We start from the raw sequence: 16,545 nt of genomic DNA, 5'->3' as shown, positions 1-16,545 counted from the left end.
TTAAGATATATATATATATATATATATATATATATATGTTTTTGCCTCACATACGTACCTATGATACAGTTTAATTTCTAAATTAGGTACAATAAGAGATTAACAATGATAACTAACAATAGAACAGTTTTAACAATAATGTGTAATAACAGTTATGTCAATATGGTCCCTCTGACAAAGTATCTCACTGTACTATACTCATCTTTCTTCCTGTGATGATGTGTGATAATCAAACGCCTATATGATGAGATGAAATGAGGAGAATGATGTAGGCACTGTGATGCAACATTAGACCACTGCTGACCTTCTGGTGATATGTCAGGAGAAAGATCATCTACTTCCACAGCGCTATTGACCATGGATAACTGTACCTGCAGAAAGTGAAACCACAGATAAGAGGGACCTACCCAATAGGAATTATTTGTAGAATGGAATCTGTACAGTACATCTGAGTGTAGATCTTGCTTTTCAGTTTTTTTTTTTTTTGCATACTTGCAAGTGATTACATTTCAATGAGACCATCATACTGCAAGTCATGGGAAACATCAGTGCTTCTCATTGCTAACATGCCAGAGTGAAAACTAAGTTGAAAGCATTGAATGGTAATAATAGAATCAAAGGAAAGAAAGGACAGTGAGAGCAAGTGTCCATGTATCTAGCCTAACACATTTACATTTAATGATTGGATGAATATCCCTATCAGAGAAGAAGATTTTTACCTTAAAATAACATTTTACTTTTAAAATCTTCCTATCAGGAAATTTTTCTGTGCCTTGAGACACTCATGTAACATTTTCTTCTTCTTCCTCTTGATAAACATTAGAATTTTTTTAGTCTAGTTCATTTGTTAGAAGAAACTATTTCATATGTTAGAAGAAAGCTAATGTATTCTTTAATATTTAGAATAAGTTATTTAAAACTCATAACTCTTCATTCATTGAGCTCAATTATTGTTGGCTTGAACTGTTATTTAATTCATTCAATAAGTGGTACTGAGTACCTATTATGTAGCAACTCCCATAGTAGGTTTCCGTATAGAAACTGTATTAAAAATGTTTAGAAAGCAAAATCTGCAGTTAATTGTATTAAACTATAAAAATATGAATAAGGCACACTCCCCATTTCCAGAGTTCCTGTAGCCTGGGAGAAGAAAACAAATATACAAAAAGAAACTTGAAATTTTGTGGACTACTGAAGGAGATCATCAGAATCTGTGATGCTGGGTGACCTGTGTGCTGGATGCAGTCAGTCAGAGGCTCCTCACTCTCTCCTCTGTCCTTCAAATGTACATCCCACTGCTTTCCTTGCTCTAGAAGCTGCCCCAGGGTGCAGCTTTGAGATAGTAATGTGATGTTGAGAACATATGGACGGTATGTGAGAGTGAACCCACTCAAAGCCTCTGTATAAACTTTTAAAATTCTGGCAGGCAGGTGCGGAGATCTACTCTTCATGGAGCCACAAAGACAAGCCTCCTTTGTTAAGTTCTCTTGCTTATTAAACCTGCCACCTACAGTGCAGAGTGGTCTGCTTTCTTCAGCCTCTCCCTCTCTTCCATGGATGGGAGGGTTTCATATTTCACCCAGGTAGCTCCTGAGGTTTCAAACCAACAAAAGCAGTTATTCTTATAGGAATAACAACTATACTTCTGCTAATTATACTTTATATTCTTGGTTCCAGTTTAAAACGACTAAGAAGATCTTGATTTCACTTCCTCCCACAGACACATGCAATCTACAGCTATATATGAAAAAATTCCTCTGGGAAAAAAACCCTAAAAACTGGTAGAGTTACCCATTCACAACGGTCAGATGAGAAGATTGGATTAAAGTGGACAGGAGAATCTGGGACATAGGCTCATCATAAACACTACCTCAGCACAGAAACCTACAAGTGGGAGGGAAATCAAAACTAGGACTATCTCCCTGAGGACTGAAGGCTTTGAATTAGACCTTGAGAATCATCAACTTTTAAGACCTACACCTGAGAGGAGCTTTCAAACCATCTGACTGTGAAAACCTGTGGGGCTGTGCCACGAGACTTGCAAAGGTGTGACAAATCAAGAACCGGCTCATAAAGGGCTGGTGCGCAGACTCTCTCACCCACCTCCGCGCCCAGGGCAGAAGCTCCCCTCTGAAAAGTGCCTGATTTTATGTGAAAGAGACTCATTTGCTCATTTTAAAGCAATGGCATGAGGGGCCAGGGCATGCTGGGATACTCTTTAGGATGAATACGGTGGGTGCCATCTTCCTGCCCTTTCTCTGCATTGCTAAAGCTGGTGAGTTCTTTTTTCTTTTTTTTTTCTTTTATTTCCTATTTTTTCTTCTTTTTTCTTTTCCAGAGAGGGCGATATTTGCACTGCCTGCTCTGCTGTGCTCCAGAGCATCAGTGTCTCTGGCAGGAGGAGGGTGTCAGAGGGGGCTTCTATACACGTCTCGTGTCCTAGTGTTTATATCTGGTGACCTTGTTTCTGTGCTATTCCCCAGGGGACATCCCTTGATTGCTGGGCACTAGTGGTCAGGGGGCCTTGCATTTCTGGGTCCCATGGGACTATAACAATAAGACAGGTCATTCATGACAAGCCTCCAGGCACTGCAAAAATAGCAGCTACATATACACCTCCCAATTTTTTCTGAGAAAAAGGACTGTTTATTTGTCCTGGATCTTTGGCCATAAGGACAGGTATCAGATTGGCACACACATAGAGGGTACAGAGACGATCTCAAGGAACAGGGCCCAAGGGTCTCCAACTTTGTGCTCTCCCCTTAGCCAGTATTTTGCAGAAGGAAGCTTTATATACTCATCTGGAGCCCTGACTTTTATGACTGTTGTCCAGGGGATGCCTATAGATAGCCTGAGATCTAGTAGCCCACTGGGCTTAAAACTTGTAGTCCCACTGGCCTTTATATATTTGCATATTTCAAAAGCTGCTGCGTGAAAGTCTGGCTTCCAGTCACCCTGATCTAGGTGCTGAGATCCTCCCTTGTGGGACTAATTGGTCTGGGCACACCCTCTACTACTAGGAGCCGCTAAAACTAACACAGGCTGCTTGGACAATCACAAAGGTTTGAGAAATAACCAAGAACTAGGGAAGTGTTGAATGATAAGATTCATGTCTTACACAAGGCCACTCCTTCAATTCTAGGAGAGCTGGCTATTTTTTCATCTAATGCATAGAAACCAAGACGGAGTCAAGCAAAATGAAAAAGACAGAGGGATATGTTCTAAATGGAAAAAAACAAGACAAACAAAAAACAAGATAAAACCTCAAGGGGTAAGGTGGGGGGAGGGGAACTAATGAAACGGGGATAAGTAATTTACCTAACTAAAATTTCAAAACTCATCTATATTCTCAGAAGAGAAAGACCGAGTCTGAATCAAATTAAAATGAAGAGCCACTCTCTTTGATAGCTTTGAAAATTTCATTCTTAAAATTAAGGGTATGTTTTCAAAACTTTTTTTTCCCCTACTGTGGACTTACTAGTTCACATATGGCAAAATATCACCATATTTGGTTCCCAAATGTACGTGCACCATCAAACTTTGTCACAGAGTATATTGTTATGTGGTATCTGGAAGTGTTTGAAGGTTAAGGGAGTTCAAGGAAACAATTAAATCTCAGGGACCTTTAAATAACAACAGATGTCTAAGAATTTAAACTCTTATTACATGAGCTGTTTGTTCACTTGTCTGTTCATTTCCAACTGGTATTTGTAAAAGCATGTAGTTAATTAGGTCAAAGGAACTTGAAGAGCTTCCTTATTCAAATTGAACATAAATTGGGAAAATAGGTCCAGAAAGGCACTGATTTACATTATCACCATAGTAACCACAGTTGATATTTTTATATTTAGGTTTATTGTTGTATTGCCTACAATAATTTAAAAGCTGAATGCTTCTTAATAGAAAAACAAAGATAAAATATGTATATATATAAAATCACAAGAGGTTTGTCCCTCATCTGAAATTTTTGGGACAGGTCTAGAAAGAGTGAAGATGTTTTAGGCAATCTAACTAATGAAAAATAGCTAGAAATATGGATTTTAAGTCAATAATTTCTTAAAATGATACAAATAGATAGTTGTTCCCAAAGGAGAGAAATTAGTGGTTGACCTGAAATCTAGATAAGGATTATTCTCAGTTTGGCCTTTCTCAGTCTATTTTAGTGAGCAATTGGTCAAAAATAAAGAGAATTCCTCTCCTGAGGTGCTGCTAAGAATGTTCACTCTTGGCTTCTGTTGTGTTAAGGACACATCCTTCTCTTCCTAATTGACTGAAAGAAGTTTTTTGTTTTGTTTTATTGATTTTCCAAAAAAAAAGGCTGACTGCCACTTGCAGAGCCTCATTTGTATGTGTCTGGAGCCTTAGAAGTTTGACTACCCTACTTCTCCTACAAATGGACCTTGAGAGCTTGTTTGGAGGTTCTAGCAGGAGAGCGCAGCTACTCATATACCTTTGACTAAAGAACGGTCTTCATCTCTTGGGGAAAGTCATCTCTTTGACTCAGTGTGCAGCTTCTGGAGGGATACACACGGAGCAGTGAGGGAGGAAGGGGACACCCGCCTAGCCAGCCACATTAGACAAACCAACCCTGGCAATCAGTTGGGTGACAGATGTCGGCAACCAGATTGCCCTCACATCCTGAAAGAGGTTTTAAAGTAGAAATAGAAATTGAAGTTAAACAAATGTTTTTTCCAGTATAAATCAAGATAATCTTTTTATTGTAATCCATTAATGCAAAATATTAATATAATTTTGCTAATGTTTAATCATCTTTGTGTTCCTTAAGTAAATTAGTTATGGGTTGTTTTTAAAAGCATGCTATTTTTATTTTTGTTTTATTTCTCTTATAAATGCAATATACCTTTAGCTTTCTTTTTTCTACTACCTTATCAGATTTAGGGTGTGGCTATCCTATTTTAGTAGAGGAGTACGAGAGAGCTTTCTCTCTTTTCAATGCTATTCACCAATTTAAACAGCATAAGAATATCCATTCTTCACAGAATTGATAAATTTTGCCTGCAGAAGTATCAGGTAAAAATTTTCCCCATTCCGTGTAGAGATGGGATATTTTCTTTTGCCTACCAACCATGCTTTTACCAGTCTTTTTAGAATATTTTGTGGAAATTAGGGGAGCCTGGGTGGCTTAGTTGTCTAAGTGCCTAACTCTTAATTTTGGCTCAAATCATGATCTCACAGGTTGTCAGTTTGAAACCTGCATTGGCTCTGTGCTGACAAGTCGGAGCCTAAAGCTCATTTCGGATTCTATGTCTCCCTTTCTCTGCTCTTCCCCACTCAATTCTGTGTCTGTCTTTCTCTCTCTCTTAAAAACAGACAAGGAAGACTTTATCCAGGTCCATTGCAATAGAGAAGGGAAATTGAATGCAACTCTACTCAAATGAAAGGTGGAGAAACTTGTAAGCCCTGGGAAGGAAGGAGGTTTGTCATTGTGATTAGGTCTTCTGTGTTTGCTAATTGGTGTTTACAGAAGTTAGGCTCCTGTCCTCCCATAGACTGATAAATAAGGGCATTATCTTTCTTGTTGTTTATGGTTCAAAGGGAGGGTGTCCAGGTCCTTGAGAAAGGCAATTATGGGGTTGAGAACCTGGCAATAAGCCGAGAGAGGATTGATAACTCAAAAGGGCAGAGAAAGGAATTACAATTTAAGTTCTCTACAGTTAATGCTCTAAAAAATGGGAGGTCGGGAATCCAATGTCAGGAAGAAACGTGTCTAAATTTTAGTCAAGCTGAGGGACACAATGAGGCTGTCTTGGTCAAAACAACTTTATAGTTTCTATGACCTATTTCCTAAGTGCTGCTGACCTACATAGACAGAGCTAGGATTTGAGGGATATTTGCTTGTTTGATTTTTAGTTTAATTTATTTATTCATTTCCAGAAGGCATTTTCAAATTAGGCAACATTTAGCAGACCTATAAAGATCTGTAATTTTCTCAAGCTCTTAATTCTAAATACATTCAAAGCTGTAGATTTAATTGTGTTAAATGGCTTTAGCTTAAAGTCTGCTTTGGACATTGAATTTGTACTTCTTCTCTTCAACTAAGAATTTTTCATTAACTGTGTTCCCACATGATATCCTCAAGTTCACCTGCTTACAATAAATTAGAAGTAAAATATTCATGTAGTGGGGAAGCAATATGGTGGCAATATGGTAGGAGGATATGCTCAGCTTGCCTCACCAACACTAATAGATAATGACCAGGTCACCCTTACTATCTCAGAATTCAACTCTTCAGGAACAGAGTCCTTCTTTCTACTATATAAAGGTTGATGTTGAGTTCTTAATTTTATTTTTACAGCATGCAGCCAATATTTTCCACTTTCCTCATCTTGCCACATCTGAAATCTTTCTCCTTTTCTGACAGATCTAAAGGAAGAGAAGAAGCCACATTGAAGAAGGTAGGAAGTGCAGAAATGTGGTTTAAGAGAGAGACAGGTTGCAGCTGCTGTGGAGGGGAGGGAGCTGAAGTCACAGGAAAAGGGAGTGTATGGGAGAGGAGCACACAGGAAAAGGGAATGTATGAGAGATGCAGAAGGAATAAGTTTCCCCCAAGCCATTGGCTTGGAAAAGAACAGGGACTGAACTTCATGAGTTCTTGCAACCAGTGCGGCTTAAAGTCTTGAATATGAAAGATCAGTAGACTTAGCTGGCATATAGCCCAAAGGGCACTGTCCTGCTCTTACAGAGTAAGCAGGCAACAGAGGGGCAGCCAGTATGGAAACCATGGTCTGAAGATCACCTGGGGCACACAGTGGGGAGATTATTCACTCTTCTTGGAGTGAGAGGCAGCATTCATGGAGACACCTCTCTGGGGAAAAAGGAGCTGATGTATGCCTTCTCCCCTTCCCCCACCACTCAACATAAACACAGAACCACCTGCAGGAAGCAGCACAGTGCCTACACTGGCTACCTAACTTGCATATACCAAGCCCTGCCTTCCTGTACTCTGTTGGAACTGCCCTTCTCAATCATGTTTGTGTCAGTCCCAGTCCAGCAGTCCCCTTCCTCAGAGGACCAGCACAAAACCCTGCCTACACTACGTCTCCTGACCCGAGACTTTTACAGGACCTCTTGTCATAAGGGAGTGGCGTGATATATTCAAAGGATTTTGACCAGTAAACCAACCCTACAAGATGTGTAAAGGGAATGCTTTGAGTGGAAAGGAGAGACCAAAGGTGACAATAAAAAAGCAGGAAACACAAAAGAAGTAAAAAATGAATCTTTCTGTAAAAATTGGTCAAAGAACTCACACACAAAAAAGGATGAAAAATATAATAACATATACCTAAAACCTGGGGAAGAGAGGAGAAAAGAGTGTGTTCAAACTTGAACAGCCATTGACTTAATATAGACTGCTATTTGCAAAAGCGGTTATATACAAACCTAATGGTAATCATATATCAAAAAACACTAATAATTATGCAAAGAATAAAGAAAAAGAAGTCCAAATAGATCGCTAAAGAAAATCAGAAAAACAGGAGAGACAGACAGACAAGAAAGGATCAGAGAAAGTCTCCAGAAACAACTACAAAACTAGTAATAAAATGGCAATGAATCAATAATTACTTTGAATGTAAATGGATTAAATTGTCCAATCAAAAGACAAAGGGAGTCAGAATGGATTAAAAAAAATAAGACGCATCTATATGCTGCCTATAAGAGACTCATTTTAGACTTAAAGACACCTGCAGATTGAAAGTGAGGAGACAGAGAAACATTTATCATGCAAATGGATGTGGAAAGAAGGCTAGATTAGCAATAATTTTTTTTGGACAAACTAGACTTTAAAACAAAGACTACAACAAAAGACAAAGAAGGGCTCTGCATCATAATAAAGGGGATAATCCACAAGAATGTATAATAATTGTTAAAATAATTGGAAATATTTATGCTCCAACATAGATCCCTCAAGCATATAAAATAATAACAAACATAAAGGAATCAATTGATGAGCAAGTATGTTTAGAAATTCAGTCCTCAAACAGCAGAATACATGTTCTTCTCAAGTGCACATGGCACATTTTACAGAATAAATCATATATTAGTTCTCAAAATAGACCTCAACAAATAAGAAAAGTTTGAAGTTGTACCATGCACCTTTTCTAACCACAAAGCTATGAAACAAAAAAACATAAGAAAAATTCTGGAAGACCACAAATACGTGTAGGTTAATGAACATGCTACTAAACAATGAATGTGTCAACCAAGAAATTAAAGAACAAGTTAAAAAGTACATGGATACAAATATGAGAAAACACAATGGTCCACAACCTTTAGGATGCAGCAAGAGTGGTCCTAAGAGGGAAAAAGAGATCAATACAGGCTTACCTCAAGAAGCAAGAAAAATGTCAAATAAGCAATCTAACCTTACACCTAAACAAGCTTGAAAAAGACCAACAAATGAAGCCTAGACCCAAGAGAAGAAAACAAATAATAAAGATTACAGCAGAATTAAATGATATAGAAACTAAAAAATAATTGAAAAGATCATTGAAACCAGAAGTTGGTTCTTTGAAAAAATTAATAAAATTGATAAGTCCCAAGCCAGATATATCAAAAAGAAAAGACCCAAGTAAATAAAATCGCCAATGAGAGAAGTAACAGCCCAAACCATAGAAATACAAACAATTATGTGACCAGATAGCTTCATAGGCAATTTCTACCAAACATTTAAAGAAGACTTAATACCTTTTTTCTCAAACTATTCCAAAAAATAAAAACAAAAGGAAATTTTCCAAATTCATTCGAGGATGCCAAGATTACCTGATACCAAAAAACCAGATAGACACCACAAAAAAGATAACCAGAGGCCAATATCCCTGATGAACATAGATGCAAAAATCCTCAACAAAATACCAGGAAACCAAATTCAACAGTACATTAAAAAAATTATTCTCCGTGATCAAGTAGGCTTTGTTCCAGAGTTGCAAAGGTAGTTCAATATTTGTAGATCAATCAATGTGATACATCACATTAATAAAAGAAAGGATAAGAATTATATGATCTTTTCAATAAAGAAAGAAAAAGCATTTGACAAAGCATAATATCCATTGATGATAAAAACCTTCAACATAGTAGGTTTTGAGGGAACATACCTTAATATGGTAAAAGGCATATGTGAGAAACCCACAGCTCTTATCATCCTCTATGAGAACAAACTGAGAGCTGCTCCTCCACAGTCAGGAAGAAGACAGGGATATCTACTCTCATCACTTTTATGCAACATAGTAGTGGAAATCCTAGCAACAGCAATCAGACAACAAAAAGAAATAATAGACACCCAAACTGGCCAGTAAGGAGTAAAACATTTTAGTATTTGCAGATATCTTGATAGTCGTTATAGAAAATGCAAAAGACTCTATGCAAAACCGATAAATTCAGTAAAGTCCCAGGATGCAAAATCATTGTATAGAAATCTGTTGTGCTTATATACTCCAATAATGAAGCAGTAGAAAAAGAAATTAAGGACTCAATCTCATTTACAATTGCACCAAAAACAATAGGATACCTAGGAATAAACCTAAACAAAAAGTTGTGAAAGACCTGCATTCTTAAAACTATACAACACTGGTGAAAGAAATTGAAGAGGACACAGATAAATGGAAAGACATTTCATGCTTATGGATTGCAAAAACAAATATTGTTAAAATATCTATACTACCCAAAGCAATCTACACATTTAATGTAATCCCTACCAAAATACCACCAGCATTTTTTCCAGAGCTAAAACAAATCCTAAAGTTGATATGGAACCATAAAGACCTCAAATAGCCAAAGCAATCTTGAAAAAGAACAGCAAGCCTGGAGGCATCATAATTTAGACTTCAAGTTATATTACAAAAGTGTAGTAATAAGAACAATNTAGACACATAGATCAATGGAACAGAACAGAAAATCCAGAAATGGACCCATAGCTATATGGTCAACTAATCTTTGACAAAGCAGGGAAGAGGAAACCTGGCAACATGCAGAAGAACGAAACAACCATTTTTTTATATCATGTGCAAAAATAAATTCAAAATGGATGAAAGACCTATATGTGAGACCTGAAAACATAAAAATGCTAGAAGAAAATACAGGCAGTCACTTCTTTTAACATCAGCCATAGCAACATTTTTCTAGTTGTGTCTCCTGAGGCAAGGGACAGCAAAAGTAAACTATTGGGACTATATCAAAATAAAAACTTTCTTCACAGCAAAAGAAACAATCAACAAAACTAAAAGGCAACCTACGGAATGGGATAATTTATTTGCAAATGACAGATCTGATAATATATACAGTATTTACTTATCAATTAGTATCAAAATATATAAAGAACTTATAAAACTCAGCATTCAAAAAACAAATAATTCAATTACAAATGAGCAGAAGATATGAATAGATGTTTTCCCAAAGAAGACAAACAGATAGCCAAAAGACACCTGAAAAGACGCTCAGTATCACTTATCATCAGGGAAATGCAAATAAAAACTTCAGAGATATCACCTCACACTTGTTAGAATGGCTAAAATCAACAACACAAGAAACAGCAAGTGTTGGAGAGGATGTGGAGGAAGAAACACCCTCTTGCACTGCTAGTGGGAATGCAAAATGGCACAGCAGCTCTGGAAAACAGTATGGTGGTTTCTCAAAAAGTTTAAAATAGAACTGCCCTACAATTCAGCGATATTGTATTATCTACAATAGCCAAATTATGGAAAAGCCCGAATGTCCACTGATTGCTGAATGGATAAATAAATTGTGGTATGTGTGTGTGTGTGTATATATATATACACACACACATATATATATATGGAAAATTAGCCATTAAAAAGAATGCTATTTACAAATGCCCTTGCTATTTGTAAGGGCATGGATGAAGCTAGAGAATATACTGCTAAGCAAAATAAGTCAGTAAGAGAAATTAAATACTCTATGATTTCCCTCATATGTGGAGTTTAAGAAACAAAACAAATGGGCAAGTGGAAAAAAAGAGAGAGGCAAACCAAGAAACAGACTCTTAGAGAATCAACTAATGGTTACCAGAGAAGGAAGGTGCGTGAGGGGGATGACCTTAAGAGGTGATGGGGATTGGTCGGGGACCCCAGTGGTGGCGCGGGCGGCGGGAGCGGAGGAGCAGGCCCGGGCCTAGCGGGAGGATGCAGTGCCCCAGGTGCCTTGTTTTTCTGGAATGAACTGACCATGTCGGGATGACGGGAAGCGCTCTGTGCACACCGCTGTCTGTGGGAGCTTTGAAGGCCATAAAATAGAATTCGTTCTACCGGGGAGCTCCTTTGCATCGAGCTATGGTGAAAAATGTTTCCGAAAGGCAAAAAACGACACAGCAGCAGTTCCCAAAGCAGCGAAATCAGTATGAAGAGCATGTCCGTAGACTCCAGCCTCGGGGGGCTGTCAGGGGGGCTGTCACGGTCCAGCACCGCCAGCCTCGACACAGACTCTACGAAGAGCTCGGGACAAAGCAATAACAACTCAGATACCTGTGCAGAATTTCGAATAAAATACGTTGGTGCCATTGAGAAACTGAAATTCTCTGAAGGAAAAAGTCTTGAAGGGCCCCTAGACCTGATAAATTATATAGATGTTGCCCAGCAAGATGGAAAGTTACCTTTAGTTCCTCTGAAGGAAGAATTTATTATGGGAGTTTCCAAGTATGGTATGAAAGTGTCAGCCTCAGATCAGTGTCACGTCTTGCATCGGCACTCTCTGTATTTAATCATCCGGATGGTGTGTTATGATGATGGTCTGGGGGCAGGAAAAAGCTTATTGGCTCTGAAGACCACAGATGTGAGCAATGAGGAATACAGCCTCTGGGTTTATCAGTGCCACAGCCTGGAGCAAGCACAAGCTATCTGCAAAGTTTTATCTACTGCTTTTGACTCTGTGTTAACATCTGAGAAATCTTGAATTCTGCAATCAAGTAGAAGCTAACTTCGTGTGGGAGTTCAGTGGTTTCCAGGGTTGAGCTATTTTGGAAGAAGGAAGTGATGAAAGTGAAGAAATGCAGTGTGTAACATACTGATCATTTGCTTTTCTATTAAAACGTGTCTTATTATAGTGAGTGAACTCTCAGCGAGGTTCTCTGCTTTCTGGGACTAAAAAAGAAACCTCACCCATCGCTTTTAAACACAGATGAGCTTAGCACCGAAGTGTCACAGAAGGCCCTCATGAGTAGGGAGCACGGAGAGCTTTCCGAGGATGCCACGTGCGGTCCGTGGTGCCCCATGTGTGCACCCCCTCCACCCCGGGAGCACCACTCACCCAGTCTGTAACAGCAATGCAGCGCTGCCAACTCATGACACAAAAAGTAAAACTGTGAAGGTGTACCGTCAGGATGACAGCTAGGAGACCGAAGTATTTATCTCAGCTCACAGACCAAAGATCGCCACGCATATTAAACAGTAGAGAAAGAATTGCATGTACAGTAGGCTAGTGGGTTTTTCTAAAGGACCATTTTAATATGCAATGCTTAAAGGATTAAAAACATAAAAAAAAAAAGAGGTGATGAGGATTAAGGAGTACACTTGTGATGTGTACCAGGTGTTGTATGAAAGTGTTGAAATCACCATATTGCACACCTAAAACTAATATTATGCTGTATGTTAACCAACTGGAATTTAAATAAAAACTTTTTAAAAATTAAAATATGTAAATAGCAAAAAAGTAGTCAAGGAGTAAAGGAAAATACTTTGACCCCAGAAATAGTAAATTTGTTAACAATGAAGAGGAGTTTGTAAAAAAAAAAAAAAAAATTAAATATCATCTTGCAGATGCTTTCTCAAAGAATCCATTGAGAAGAGGACAACTGTGAATATTGGGGCCTTAGATACTGAGATTTAATTATGGAGCAAGATTCTAAAAACTTTTCTTACATTTATTTATTTTTTGAGAGAGAGAGAGAGAGAGCATGAGCATGAGAAGGGCAGAAGGAGAGAGGGAGGGAGAGAATCCCAAGTGGACTCTGCTCTGACAGGTCAGCCCCCAATGCTTGAGGCCACAAACTGTGAGATCATGACCTAAGAAGAAATCCAAGGTCATACACCTAACTGACTGAGCCACCTAGGCATGCCTAGAAACTTTGTCACTTGTAGTAGCATATAAAAAATTATTATAATAGAACCCGAAACAAAAACCATAATCACTTGAAGAGGCTATGAAAGAAGTAGGCTTTCTAAAGTGTTAACTGAAAAGCTGTTTGCAAAAGTTTTCATTTGATGTTGTCAAGTAAAAGGTTAACAGGAAGGGAAGAAAATGGGAAGGGAAGCAACTTGCTGGAAACTCCTGATATCTGTCACATTTGTTTCTGTTCCCTTTACATCTGTCCTGCTTTTGTCCCAGACATCCCCTATTACTATAAAATGGAAAGGAAAATATATTTAGAATCTGGAGAAACTCATTCCAGTAACAAGACTCTAATGTTGTTAAATCTGAAGTTTTTCACCTCACACTGATATGGATGCAGTTGACATTTCATTAATACAGTGTAGAATTTCCTTGGTAAAACTGTGTAAGTGGAATGTTGATGTGGTTATGTTTTAGACTGATACAAACAATAATTTATAAGAAAAACTGTGGTAAATGTCATATCCTTAGATCACCCTGTATGGTCTTTGGTCTACATATTCCTTTTTTGGTAGTGTTTAATTATAATATTACACAAGGCGGTTGAAGGAAATCTTTTCATGGTGGCTTTGACAGTCCCCCAGCCAGCAAAGCATTATGTGGTGGTTGAACTTTAGCAAAGTTAGTGGCTCAACATGATTAGCATTGGGTCTCTTGGGATACAGGCAAGGTCTTTATTTCATAATTCAAGGTGGATGTTCATAAGGAATGTTATTTTTGTACTGTTTATGATAATTGTGACTCTAGATGCATACAAGAAAAGTTTTGTTACATAGGAAACTAAGACAATACGTTAAGGGCCCCTCTCTTCTGTATTAATCTATTTTAAAAACAATGTATCTTCCCTAAGCATGACAAAATGTCTACACAAGAATCATATCAGGTAAACCTATGGTTATAAATGCTCATAAATAATTCCATAGATCACTCAAAAACTCTTTTCCAAAGCCGTTGTGATATTATTTGGCAGGATGAATTCTTTGCCTAAGGTTATATTTAAACATGAGATGTTATGCCCCAGTATTTATCAATTGATTCTAGTGAGGCTAGGGAAAAGGCAAGTCTGAAATTAAATATTGTTAAAAGATTATCTAAATATGGCCAATAACGACTTGATTGTTCTTCTGCATCATATTGAGAAAAACAACATGATAAAGAAAAGTGGAAGATTTTCTTACATCGAGTTCTCAAGTTTTTATAGAAAAAAACAACAGTATGCGAAACCTTATGTTTGGTTAAAAATGATATTGCATAGTCCAATTCTGGGATGATGAATCTGTGAGGACTCTTGGAGATCACCCAGTCTAAATCATACATTAAGAATAGAAATATGAATCAAAACCACAATGAGATTCCACCTCACACCTGTCAAAATGGTTAAAATTAATAGCTCAAGAAACAACAAATGTTGGCAACGATACAGAGAAGGCAAATCCTTTTGTGCTGTTGGTGGGAATGCAAACTGGTGTAGCCACTCTGGAAAACAGTAGGGAGGTTCCTCAAAAAATAAAAAACAGAACCACCTTAATGACCTAGCAATTGCATTACTAAGTATTTAACCAGAGGATACAAAAAAGCTGATTTGAAGGGGCACACGCATCCCAGTGTTTACAACAGCGCTATCAACAATAGCCAAATTATAGAAAGAGCCCAAATGTCCATCTACTAATGGATGGATAAAGAAGATGTGGTGTACACACACACACACACTCATACACACACACACACACACACACACACTGGAATACTACTTGGCGATTAAAAGAATGAAATCTTGGGGTGCCTGAGTGGCTCAGTTGGTTAAGCGTCCGACTTCAGCTCAGGTCATGATCTCGTAGTTCATGAGTTCGAGCCCTGCATCAGGCTCTGTGCTGACAGCTCAGAGTCTGGAGACTGCTCCGACTTCTACACCTCCCTTTCTCTTTGCTCCTCCCCTACTTGTGTTCTGTGTCTCTCTCTCTCTCTCAAAAATAAACTTTTTTTTTTTTTTAAAAGAATGAAACTTTGCCATTTGCAGCAAGGGGGATGGAACTTGAGGGTATTATGCTAAGTGAAAAGTCAGTTAGAAAAAGACAGATATATTTCTGTGGAATTTGAGATATATATCCACAGATATATATGTGGAATTTGAGAAAGTCTACAGATGAACATAGGGGAAGGGAAGGAAAAATAAGATAAAAACAGAGAGGGAGGCAAAACCATAAGAGGCTCTTAAATACAGAGAACAAACTGAGGGCTGCTGAAGGTGTGGGGGATGGGTTAAATCAGTGAAGAGCACTAAGTAGGGCACTTTTTGGGATGAGCACTGGGTGTCATATGTAATAAATGAATCACTGGGTTCTACTCCTGAAGCCAAGACTACACTGTATGTTCACTAACTTCAATTTTAAAAAAAAGAAGAAAAAACTTTGGGGTACCTGAGTGGCTCAGTCCAGTAAGCACCAAACTCTTGATTGCAGCTCAGGTCATAATCTCACAGTTAGTGAGATGGAGCCCTACTCTGGGCTGTGTGCTAACAGCACAGAGCCTGCTTGGGATTTTGCCTCCCTGTCTCTCTGGACACCTCCAGTTGTCTCTTTTCTCTCTCAAAGTAAATAAAAATAAAGTTTAAAAAGAATAAAAATCTTTTATCATTAATTATCACTGAAGATGATAAGTGGCATGTTTATGAGGAGAAGATTGGAACTCAAATTTCCATGGTCTAATGCAGGCTACTTTCCAGTATACCACACTACCTGTTGCAATTTAGATTCAAAACAAGAATTTGACTGAAATGATGGAGGTCTAGGTAGGAGTGAAGATATTCATGTCTTTCTTATCACCTGCCCTTGGATATCCCCAGCTGAGATACAGCCAACACATAATGAGTGCTCTATAAATTTCTATGATTATGCCATTATCACAATTTAATCATCAGCGAGCTTCCCCTATAAGACTCCTGCAGATTTTAAACAAGTCATAATAGGGCAGAAATCTTCAGCATCTCCAAAATGTAGGGATCGAATTATATCCTACGAGCTCCTATCTTGGGCTCTGTTTAGCACTATAATATTTTGTAAACAGTATAGCTCTCTCTTTGAAATCACTCTGCCCTAATCCATAAACTTGTTGCATTTTAGTATTGTATCTGAACAATTTAATAGCCTTTTATTTTCATGGATGCTTGTCTTACTAATGCAGTGCATTAAACAGTTTCTTCTTTTCTCCTCAAATCACAGGATTAATTTGTTGAATTAGAAATGCCTCACGTATAGGAGGATTAGGAGGAACTTGACGGAGGAACAAGGGGGAGAAGAAGGGCAGAAATGGTGGGGGAAAGGGAGAGAAGCAAACCATGAGAGACTCTTGAATGCTGACAAAAACTGAGGACTGATGGATGTGGGGGGAGGGGGGGATGGGCATGGAGGA

At 38.1% G+C, this 16,545-nt stretch overlaps 1 protein-coding gene across 1 annotated transcript; it reads left to right on the top strand.

Moving 5' to 3' along the window:
* Positions 1–11,174: 11,174 nt before the first annotated feature.
* On the top strand, positions 11,175–12,049 carry LOC144238974 (integrin beta-1-binding protein 1). Its single transcript, XM_077772916.1, has one exon. The coding sequence runs from the start codon at positions 11,314–11,316 to the stop codon at positions 11,920–11,922; it is 609 nt and encodes a 202-aa protein (XP_077629042.1). The 5' UTR covers positions 11,175–11,313; the 3' UTR covers positions 11,923–12,049.
* The last annotated feature ends 4,496 nt before the right edge of the window (positions 12,050–16,545 follow it).

This window comes from Crocuta crocuta, unplaced genomic scaffold (genome assembly GCF_008692635.1).
Source record: "Crocuta crocuta isolate KB4526 unplaced genomic scaffold, BGI_CrCroc_1.0 scaffold489, whole genome shotgun sequence".
In the NCBI taxonomy this organism is placed as follows: domain Eukaryota; kingdom Metazoa; phylum Chordata; class Mammalia; order Carnivora; family Hyaenidae; genus Crocuta; species Crocuta crocuta.
This window is presented reverse-complemented; position numbering and strand designations above follow the sequence as displayed.

What these genes read in the sequence shown, in the direction of transcription:
- LOC144238974 (XM_077772916.1), top strand. Translation starts at nt 11,314, where the DNA reads ATGTTTCCGAAAGGCAAAAAACGACACAGCAGCAGTTCCCAAAGCAGC.